Source organism: Chlamydotis macqueenii, chromosome 16 (genome assembly GCF_036417535.1).
Source record: "Chlamydotis macqueenii isolate bChlMac1 chromosome 16, bChlMac1.mat, whole genome shotgun sequence".
NCBI classification, from domain to species: domain Eukaryota; kingdom Metazoa; phylum Chordata; class Aves; order Otidiformes; family Otididae; genus Chlamydotis; species Chlamydotis macqueenii.
Window position 1 is genome coordinate 1,933,411 of NC_141571.1, and position 11,527 is coordinate 1,944,937.

General features: G+C 43.4%; 1 protein-coding gene across 1 annotated transcript in view; it reads left to right on the top strand.

Annotated features, from left to right (window-relative positions):
* Positions 1-11,316, top strand: part of AHCY (adenosylhomocysteinase) — a 28,495-nt gene extending 17,179 nt beyond the window's left edge. Inside the window, exons 7-10 of the mRNA XM_086760772.1 lie at positions 5-92; positions 732-849; positions 7,013-7,207; positions 10,313-11,316. Of these exons, the coding sequence (XP_086616898.1) occupies positions 5-92; positions 732-849; positions 7,013-7,207; positions 10,313-10,444 (533 nt within the window). The 3' untranslated portion in view covers positions 10,445-11,316. The remainder of the gene's footprint in view (positions 1-4; positions 93-731; positions 850-7,012; positions 7,208-10,312) is intronic.
* Positions 11,317-11,527: the final 211 nt, after the last annotated feature.

Sequence of the window (11,527 nt, forward strand, 5' to 3'; positions counted from 1 at the left end):
TCAGGTTATGAGGTTACAACCATGGAGGAGGCCTGCAAAGAAGGCAATATCTTTGTCACCACTACCGGCTGCACTGACATTGTTCAGGGCAGGTATGGTCTAGCCTCTTGCTTTAGTGAAAGTGTACCTGTTCGGTCAGATTTTTTAAAATACAATCATAACATGTCAGCAGTATGGTGAGGGTTAGCGCATAGTCTCATTTCTGGACATCAGAATTCAGCATCAATTTAGTGAGAAATTGGGGCTCAGTCAATGGTCTTTCGGTTCTGATAGACTTCTGGAGAAATGAGAGCATCAATTCTGTGTTAGAACAGATAAATGTGAACAGAAGAGGAGGTAGATAAAGGTTGAAAAATAAAGATTGAAAGTGATTCCATTGGTGAGTACACATAGGCCTGAAACTGGCCTGTTCTCAATAAACTATCCTGCAGGCTTTTATCCCTTTTTAGATCTCAGTTTGTAGCCCCTCCACTCTACACACTTATTCCTGTCCTTGCCGTTATGATTGTACATGTTGTAGTGGAAGGTTAGATAAGTGGCAGGAGATAAGGCCATCAGTCTCTAGAGATGTAAAACTGCTGGAAACTTTAAAGTCATGAAGAAAATTATTTCTTCTCTGTAGGGAAGAGAATAGGTTTTTCAGTTTTGACCATTTAAACAAATTAGTTTTACTTTCTATACTGGGAAAATACTCTCTCCCCAATTACCTCTTATATCTGTGTTTTTTGCAGGCACTTTGAGCAGATGAAGGATGATGCCATAGTGTGTAACATTGGCCATTTTGATGTGGAAGTTGATGCAAAGTGGCTGAATGAAAATGCAGTAGAGGCGGTGAATGTTAAACCCCAGGTGAGACAGCCCTTGCGCAAGCTCTCCTGCTAGAAAGAAGCAATAGCTACTCAGTGTCTGTTTCCAGAAAGGGGGCTATTTCTACTCAGATATTTTGTTTCTAGCTTTCTTGGAAGCCAGTGTTGTTCTGGGCTGATGAGAATGAAGATTCTGCTCTGTTCTTTCCCCATTAACCTGGAACAAGCTGCATATCATATTCTTGTGCTGGTATTAAAGCAGTTGGTTCCAGCTGGTGCCTAAGTGTACAGCGTGGTCTCTGGTGAGAGGCATCTGGTACGTATGCATCTTTCTCCATGTGTTCCTACTTCTTGGCAAACAGGAGCCTACTCCTTAGTGGTGGTTGTGTAGACAATTATTTGCCTCAAGTTCATTCCATACAGGAAATCAGCTTTGATGTTTGGGGTATGGTGAGCAGGTATGGAAATGTGCTCTCTTTCAGAGCCCCCAGCTGAAAATAGTGCCATAACTCAGTTTAAAAAGCAAGTTAGATGACGAATTCAGAAAAGACTGTTAGAGTCTGCATAAAACTTCTTAGGAACAGAGCTCAGATTGTTGATCTGAATTTCCTCTCAGGAAGCTGCTTGCTTATGTGCTGCTCTGCACCAGAACAATCTTAGTCCTGGTGCAGGGCGTCAGGATTAGAGTGAATCTCAAGGGAACCTCTTCTTGGTTTCTGTTTAACGTCTGTTAAGGTTTGAAAAAATTTGCATCTTATTGTTTTCAAAGCTTTTTTTTTTTTACTCTGAGGTTGAAGCTTCAGGAAAGCCTACCTGGAGCTCTGCCAAACTCAGACTTCTCTTCCAGACTTAGTGGCTTCATTTTAGGAACCTGTGTAGACCAAAAGTCTATGCATGGGCAGACAAGGTGAGATATTTTCTTTGCTCAGCTTGCCATTCCCACCATGTATTTACTTCAAGCTGTGACTGTAGCTACACAGGAAAATAGGCATCTAAAAAATTTCAGCTTTTCCGCTGTGTGTCATAAAGCAGAGAAACAGAGCTAAACTACATCAAAACTGTTCTGTAACACCAGCATTGAGAACCTCACATAAAGCGAACAAGGCTTTATCTGACTTGGCATGGAACTTCTATTTACCTTTTAATGAAGGAGTGTACTTACTGATAGCAGGATTGTGGGACAGGCTTTCTACTGACCACCCACATCAAACTCTTAGTAAGCAGTTGTGAGAGTCTTTTCAGTGTTTCAGGGCTCAGCCAGGTATGAAGTTACACACTCAAGTTCTCCCTGCATTCAAGTCTGGTCTTGCCCATGACCTTAGTGTGGAGCTGACTTTGCACAACAGCTCCTGTCCTGGAGGAGCCTGCAGCTAGCTGCTTGGTTTCTGGTAGCTTGGGTTTTAAAACTAAAAGAGGGATTGCATAAAAAGTAAATATTGAAGGCTAGATTGGATGTTAATATGGTAATGTACAAACTACCTGCACATGGCCATTCAATGTGGCTCTTAAAGCTCATACAGAAAATTGTGTCGCTATTGGCAGAGGTGGCAGTCCCTTTTTTCTTTATGTACTCTGTATTGAAGGGCTCAGTCCATCACAGACGTATTGGGTGCAGTGAGATCCAGTCTAGTCCAAGGTATGAAAATGAACAAGTTTCTTGTTAAAAACAGAATATTACCTTTGCAAAAAGATGGAATTAGGGTCCAAGTTGTCCATATGGTTTAATGCTGAAGACCTGCCTCCTGACCTGAATTGCTCTGGTCTGTTATACAAACTGCCACTGTCGCAAGCAGGATGTCAAGAGTGATGCAAAGGAGATAGACCTGCTCACAGAGCAAAAGCTGAAAGCTGCTGCCCGGCATGCTGTGGGTGCCACAAGTGTGTTTGCTTAAAAGTCATTAGCTAAAGCTTGTGAAAGGTGTCTGACAACCCTGAGTGAACCACCTCTGCCTCGGCTTGATGCACAGATAGCAGAAGCTGAGAGGATTTACTAGGGGAAGTAGCACTTTACTCTTGGACTGGTGTACTTCTGCTTACCCATCTACTGGTTACCACTGGAGATGGGATGTACCTGGAGGTACATCTGATCTTATGTGGCCATTCGGCGTGTCTGAAACTTTACTGAAGTGAGGCTGGCCTGTGGATGGGTACATTGCCAACCCCAGTAAGAGCTGATCCCTAGCTCAGGTTAGTACTTGGGTCTTGTTGACTTCGAGCAGTGAATCTGAAGCACTGTTAACTCGTTGGAATCTCCAGCTGGGCTCTGTTACTGGTGTGTGTAATGCTTTGTGTAGCTACACTGTGCTGGTAGTATGGCCCTATGCTCCATTTTGTGTGTGTTTAGATTTCTTGTCCCTAAAGACTTCAGACCTGTGTGACAAGGTGAAGGAGCAGCTGCTGAGCAGATGTTACCTGAACAAGTTCTGCAGTGTAAAAGCTTAATTATTCTTAATTTTCATCCTCTGTGCCTGATTGCTGTGGTGGCTGGGCAATTGAGCAGGAGTGGAGTAATACGCATCCTAAAGGCTTACTCATTTCAAAAGGGGGAGAGGCAGGACTGGGGGCAAAATGTGACTTTACAGCCCCAGATTCCGTGCTTGAAAGAAATTAAAAGGTATTGACTAGAAATTTGCTGCAATTACTTAACTCTTTCAGGACATATATTAATTTTACGTTTAGAAACAAGCTCCCAGGAGGTATCCTGCAGCTTCTGTCCCTCACTAACTGCCTGGGCATCTGTCTGCGTGTGCTGGATCCTTTCTCAGGGCAGCAGTGATTAGTCATTACAGTAATTGATAGAATTGCTCTTACACTGAAATCTGGGAAGGAAATTATCAGTTTACCACTTAGGCCGTTGCTGGTTTCTCAGTTTCATTGCTCAGATTCATCAAAGGGACACTTCTGTGCTCATCTTGTCCCCAGTCTTTTGGGGGCCTCAAGGGGATGTCAGTCCTGTGTTAAAGGTGTGAGATCTTCCACTTATCCTTAGAATAACACATCTATTCACATCAGTGTTCTGGGTGAGGTATCCTGTGTTTTATAATACCAAGTACTAACCCTCTAAATATTTGGATTTTTGCTAAGACCTGGCAGCTTTTTTCTTTATCCTCCGTAGCAAGGAGGGGAATATTAGTACAAGAGCAGGTTGAGGGAGGTGATTCTCCCCCTCTACTCTGCCCTGGTGAGACCCCACCTGGAGTACTGTGTCCAGTTCTGGAGCCCCCATCATAAGAAGGACATGGACTGGTTGGAGAGGGTCCAGAGGAGGGCCATGAAGATGATCAGAGGGCTGGAGCACCTCTCCTGTGAGGACGGGCTGAGAGAGTTGTGGCTGCTCAGCCTGGAGAAGAGGAGGCTCCAGGGAGACCTTATAGTGGTCTTCCAGTACCTCAAGGGGGCTACAGGAAAGATGGGGAGAGGCTGTTTGGTAGGGCCTGTTGTGACAGCACCGGAGTAACAGTTTCAAAATGGAGGGAGGTAGATTTTGATTAGCTATTAGGAAAAAATTTTTTACAATGAGCGTGGTAGAACACTGGAACAAGTGTTCTGAGCAACCTGATCTGGTTGGAGATGTCCCTGCTCCTTGCAGGGGGGTTGGACTAGATGACCTTTGAAGGTCCCTTCCAACCCTAACCATTCTATGATTCTAAGAGCAAAAATCTTTAACCTCCTGTGAAGACATTGTTTGTTGATCAGAGGATTAATACCAGAGCTGAGGGTTGCTAGACTTCAGCTAGAGGTACAGAGTAATTGTGAAAGTGTCCAACATGGTAGTGTTCAGTACCATATGGTCTCCATTTACAAGCGGTGAGCTGGTGTACGAAATGCTTAATACTTGGGAAAGGAAAACATCTCATGCCATTCTGACTCATCTGTTGCTTTCAAAGTACAGTTAAGGAGGAAATAGGGTTATTACTGAAAATCTGGCAGGTTGTTTTGAGTATAGGTTTGCACTGCAGTCCTGCTCAGCTGCGTTCTGCTGTTGGAGACTGATGTGTAGCAGAAGCTCAACTCCAGAGGGAAGGGAAGGGTCAGGGTGGGATCAGTGAACTTTGGCTGTTAAAATAAATTATTCATGTATTGTGGTGTGGAGGGAAGTGCAAAGCAGCCAGAAAGTCTGGAGCAAGCTAAATGCTGATGGGGAAAGGGAGGAGGCATTTGTGTAAGTGTGGAGATGAACTTTGAATTTTACTTCTGTAGCAATTTCTTGCACTTATGAACCAACCTGTTTATCTGCCCATAGATGAGGTGTGTTTCCACAGTACTGACTTAAGCCTCTGGTGGTGCCGCTAGTATTTAGGATTTATTTCTGCGTAGATACATTAATTAGCATTTTCTGCATTACCCTGTACGTTGAACGAGCCGTGTCAGCAGCAGGTATACAACTCCATGCACAGGCCAGCAGCTGTCCAGGTGCAAGTTGTGTGGATATGATATAGATATAATATTTTGACACCTTAACTACCTGATTCAGACTTCAAAACTGAAATGCTACTTAATGGCTGCCTTGTAGTAGTTTAATCTAAAATATAATCTTTAATATAGATAATATTGTAGCTATTCTCAGGGCTTTTAGTGTTCAGCTTTCTGGCTGCTTCCTTCTTTGTTTCATTACCGCATCCCATAATCTTATGATAGCCCATATGGTATTTTTTGATGGGCTGAGCACTGTTACTGGTGGTCCACAATGGAGAATGAGCATGCATACGAAATACTGCAGCTGCTCAGTGGAGAGTATTCTTACTAACCTACCCTTGCTGTAGTGCTCTTGGACAGGAGAAATTAAGACTGTCGTTTAGGGCTTCTGTTTGAGGTGGTTACTGTCTGCATATGTTGTGCTGCAAACATAATAATTTGTTATGTGAACCAAAGAAGTAGAAAATAGTGCTGCAACTGAAGCATCGCTGGGGAAGACAAGTGGAGGCACAGACCTGCTCTGAGGGCAGAATACCTGTTCTAATAAAATGGTTTCTGTTGGGTTACATATTACATCTCTGCTAGGCACCTGCACAAGATGGTTTTCCAGAAGATGGTATTGTTACAATTAAAGCTTCATCCCACATGGCTTTTAACTTACAGGCAAAGCTTTAAGAATAAAACTGAAAGTGATGTGTGTTTTGCTTCATATTAAATAACTTCTGAGATTAAAAGTATAAATACAGCTGTGCAGAGGAACCCTTTTAGGTCTTTTGCACTTGCTGTGCTATGACAGCAGAAGATAAATGGACTTGTCTAAAGCATTAACTTTTGTCAAAGTTGGTTGTTGGTTATCTTTTAAGTCTTTCCAAAGATCTGCTCTACTCCCATGTGCTTGGTGTGACACGAACAATAAATACCAGTGAAGACTGAATATTCTTGTAGCTTGTAGGCCATATTGGCATTTAATTCTGGACTTCCGTATGGTAACATCCTACAGAGATGAAGGCAGGGGAGGGAAGAGCTAGTGACTGGTAGGAAGGAGAAGCAGAGTGAACTTTAACATTGCAGGAGTCCAGTCTGGCCCAGACAGTTGATATCAAGTGACATTTTCTTCAGAATTGCGTGGGACTCTTTCACACAGCTGAAGACCCATCTCCTTAGCCCATCAGAGACTTGATGCTGCGTGCAGAGTCCTGTTGCCTGCAGTGTAGCTTGGAGATCAGTCTGTGTGGAGGACCATGTCTTTTGCCCCCTGTGAGTAAAGGAGGCTACACCAGAAGCTAGGACGGCTGTTCATTACACTGTGAATGTGGCCTTACGGAGGTGGAAGAGTTAGTGGGGAGCAGTTTCTGCAGGCTGAGGACTCTGGCTCCTACCCTGTGTTGGATGGAAAGGCTCTGGAGTGTTGCATGTGGAGGTGTTCCTTCTTCTCTCCCATCTCTCCACACCAGTTGTTACTGTTAGGCATGCATGAGCTGCATTCTACTGCCAGCAGCATGCTCCCCACCACAGCCATCTGAGACAGCATGCCTGTGGAAAACCAGAAGAACTGGATAACTGGTTAAATATGAAGTAGATGCTGAGATTCATGTTTTGTGAAGCCCAGAATCCCTACAGGCTCCACAAACACTGTCTGGGAATTGAGGGAGGGTGTCTCAACTGTAATAAAAGTGTGTTACAAGTCCACTGCTGAATTGTTGCTGTGGGAGGAAAGCCCACCAAGCTTGGCGTGATTTAAAATGCACTTTACCCTTACATTGCACTGCTCTTGCTTTTTTCCTGCACAGGTGGATCGCTATACGCTGAGGAATGGCCGCCATATCATCCTGCTAGCAGAGGGCCGACTGGTCAACCTGGGCTGCGCCATGGGTCACCCTAGCTTCGTTATGAGCAACTCCTTCACCAACCAGGTGCTGGCACAGATCGAGCTGTGGACCAATAGTGACAAATACTCTGTTGGAGTCCATTTCTTGCCAAAGAAGGTGAGTTGGAATAGCAGAAAGATGCAAGCTTGTAAGAAAGCCAACTTCAGATGCGATCATGTAGATTTGTTTCATTTGTGCTTGGGTTCATTTTCCTACTGAATGCTGTCGTTGCAAGGAGCTCTGTCCCTCCTCATGGCTTTCACCATGCTACATCTGAAGTGGGCTGGTTGTGTAGCTAACATGTTGTGCAGAACAGGACTTGTCTGTCACATGCAATGGGAACATCCAGTCACTTTTTGACTTGGCCTGGGGCTCTTACCTAAGGTGCTGGGAAGCCCTGTGCTGCCTCAGGGTAGTCAGGGAGCTTCTCCCAACCAACTGGTTCCTCCAGGTGAATGTTAGCATTCACATCAAACTTTCACTTGCCTGTCCAGCAGCAAAGTCTAATGGGGCAGAGTTGAAGCTGGAGTGAAACTAGGAATTGCTGATAAGAGTCTGGGTCCCATTTACACCTGAGCAGACCTTATCACAATCTGGTCCTAATAGCTTCACAAAATATTAATGACAGATTCCCTCAGGGTTCCCTTTAAACTTAGTGCTGCATTCTTTGTTCTTGGAAAAATCTGGATCATGTCACAACTCAAATTCCTTCTATAAAACTAACCTGGTTTTAATTTTCCAAAACAAGCCTGAGAATTTGAGATGGTCACTGAAAAAGATGCTGGAGTTAAATCCCACTGCCTCTGGAATGCAACCAGGTGTGCGACTAAATGTGAAAATGCTTTACATTTGGGAAGCAGAATGTGTGTGTTTGGGCTTACTTATGAAGTGTTTGCTGAAGGCCTTAAGCTTCCAAAACCATCCGTTAATGATCAAGCAAAGCATACCAGGAGTACAGTGTGGGAGTTGATCAGCAAGCTGACACACAATCATCTTCAAAGGAGAAGTTTTGTTGACAGTTCTTCTGAAAATGATAGTCCAATGTTGCTAATAAAGTGTGACTTCGTCCTCTTCCTGAATAACAATTTTTAGTAAGCATGTTTGAACTGGAAATGAGGAGTTATGCCCAGATTGGTTACTTGGAGACAGAGTTGCATGTTAGTGGAGCATATGGCAGCAATCTTCCCTGGTTCATATGCTGTGACAAAATGCTCTTGTTGCCCTCTGCACTCCAGAGAGAATTTCAAAGAATAAAGCAGTTACCTTATCAGAACCAAGAGATGAGCAGAAGAGCGTTCTCTGATAACTTTCTGGCTGATATCTTTCCTTGTTCTCTGTAGTAGCTTTGAGGTCCAAATGTAAAATTTAAGTATTACCGAGTACCTTGCATTGCACTCTCACTGCAAGAATATCGCTTTGATCAGCTATCACAAACATGCACGCATTCTGCAATGTGTGTTCCCAGAAATCCAGGCAAATTTCTGTGTTCATGTTCTTGGCACCGAATCTGTCTGTGCTTATGCTCAGCTATGTGGTTTTAAGGTTGAGAATTCAGCTTCACTTCATCTAGATTTGTACACCTTTTAATCTAAATCTTGATGTCTTCAAGCTGAAGCAGCTTTGAAACAACTTATCTCTGCTGCAGTTTGAGAACCTGATCTGGGAAATGTCAGAGACTTTCCTTTTCAAGTGAGAGTAATCTGTCTTAAACTTGCTGGAAGTGCTCCTATCAGATCTTCACGTGTCAGTCTGATCAACCAGATATGCATTCAATTTTTAACTTTTTTTTTTTCTGGAAGGATCTGCTAAGCTTAAGTACTTGTTTCCCGTCTAAACACGATCCTTCCAGTTAGGTTCTCTTTCTTTTGTGATTTTCCTGACTCTTACATAGTGCTTGGCAGGTTTCATGGTTCACTTCCACATTCTTCAACCACTTCATCTTGTTTTTTTAATTGTCTTGTATATCTTGGACTGTGTTGGCTCTCAAGAGGTGCTGGCAGTTCCATATTGCTTACGATGAACAGGATGAGCTGCAGTGAATTATACTTTGCAGATGTGGCTTTTTACGTGGTTCCTTACAGTGGGATTACTTCAGAGCAGTTGCTTGTTACCACACTCCCTTTGAGTGGGAAACCTAGGACTAGTTATTGAATCGTTTAGGATGTGCTGGTTCATACAAGCTGAAGATCTGGTCCTTGATTGTTTGGTTGATTTATTTGCCTTCAAACGTGTTGCAGCCTTTCACATCTATTTAACTAGTATGGAGGAAATATTGCCGGTCTTTCCTGTGCTGCTGGAATTTACTTACCTTTTATCTGTTTCCTTGGCTGTAATTACTTGTATTTTGCAGGGATTACAATGGAGGTCAAACTTGTCCTTGTATTGTGACTCGGCAGCACCTAGTCCCTTCTTAGTGTTGTCCTTTGTCTTTGAATATCCTTTATGGCTGTATGTTCCCCTGTGACATAAGTAGCTTGCTATTTTACTGTGTTTTCTGACTCATCTGTACCTGTCTCCTGTAGCACTGAACTGTCCTTGTAACTTTACACATTTTTCAATCCCTTGAGTTTGCATATCTGCCTGACACCTCTACAATAAAGAAAGTATGTCAACATTTCTGAACCTATGTCCTACAGCCCACCTGGGCTTTATTCTTCATGAAGACAATGGCAATAGATACTAGTATTCTAGTATATTCTAGGATGCTAGTATAGAATTAGTGATCCTGGAATTAATTTCTTAATACATGTACCCCTAAGATGGGGTATCTGGAAAAAATGCATCTCCTTTCCAGTACTTACCTAAAATTGTGAGATGATAGTCTAGTATGGGGCTTTGCCATTCTACCAAGCTGGATATTCTTATATCTCAATACTTTGATCTCTGTTCTTTGCTTGTCAGATGGATGTGAATGTAAATGAAATTAAAATGGGCTTGATTATATGAAGTTGTCTTTCTCACTTAAGCTTGACTCCCTCAAAAGCACAGGGCTTTTCCATCTGAGCGTAGTTCTGTGCTCAAAGGAGATGCCTCTGTACTCGAGCAGGTGAGGTGTGTTGGCAGGAAAAAAGCTGTCTGACTGCTCATCTGTGTCAGCCTGTGAAGTCTTCCCTGGGGCTGCTATTGATTTTCACGTATTCATTTCTCACCATTGACCATGACTTCCTGCACTGATAGGACTTAGTTCTGTTAATGTTCTTGTCTCAATGTTTTGTTTTCCAGCTGGATGAAGCTGTGGCTGCTGCTCATCTGGATAAACTGTGTGTGAAGCTGACGAAGCTGAGTGACAAGCAGGCCAAATACCTAGGCTTGTCTAGAGATGGGCCATTCAAGCCAGACCACTACAGATACTGAGCAGGTGGCACTACCCAAAGACCAAAGTGCAGGGATACAATCTTCCAAAGCTCTTGTGTGTGTGCTGGACATCTGAGAACAAGCCCTTTGCCCTACTCCCCTCAGTGCTGCAGAACCCCTCCCCTTACCAAGGGAACTTCAGAGCCTTATTTGTTAGTGAAAGAGGATTGCTCTGACTCTTGGAATTAGAATTGATTCCTTAGTTAATGTCATGGTGAAAAGGATCCTATGCACCTTTTATTGGCTCCCAATGTTCCCATAAGAGGAGCAGGACAGAAGATTGCTAAATGAAAACGCATAATCTTGTCAAACATGTGGCTGACAGCTTCTTTGAACAGACTAACCAGTAAGATGGGGAACAGTTTCTGTGGGATGATGCTTTCTGCCATACCCAGCTCAAATTAGATTAATCCTTTTAGGAGGCTGGCAGTGTCAGGAGCACCTTCTCTCTATGAAGGTGCCCTAGCTGAAGTGCATATTGTGAAACTGGAGGAAGTAGGGAGGAGTATAGGTTACTTGGTCTCCTTCCTATGAAATCAACTTAATCTCCTACTCAGAGATTAGAGCTGGAGATTTTTTCTGGCTTAATTTATTCCATCAGTTTTGGTCAGAACAAAGGCCCTTCTATGCTGCTTCGATACCAGCTTGAGGAGACGTGAGTTGAGTGACCCTTTAGCAGCCCTCTAGTGTGCTGTGAACAGCTGAGAAGCTGTTCTGAGGGGGTGGTTAGGTTTAGGGACCTTGTTCGATCCTCTGGAAACACCAGCAGCACACTTCCACTCCCAACTGTATTTTTCCGAGTTGTCATGTCTGCTGTATCTTGTTTATGACTGACTCAAAGTGCTTTAATTAAATATCTGACTGTGGCCTGACTTGTTTTGTATAGTGAGATGCTTTGGGCTTTGCCATGGATTTGTTTACCTTGTGTTATCCTTAAGCTACTGAAAATACTTAATGTACCCACATGGGGTTTCCTCAAGGCAAAAGCCAGTGCTGTGGCTAGCCTGCATCATGTACTTGAGCTGGGAAGAGCTGCTCCTCAGGTTATTTAAGTATTTGAAGAGTTGAATCTTACAGGAAAAT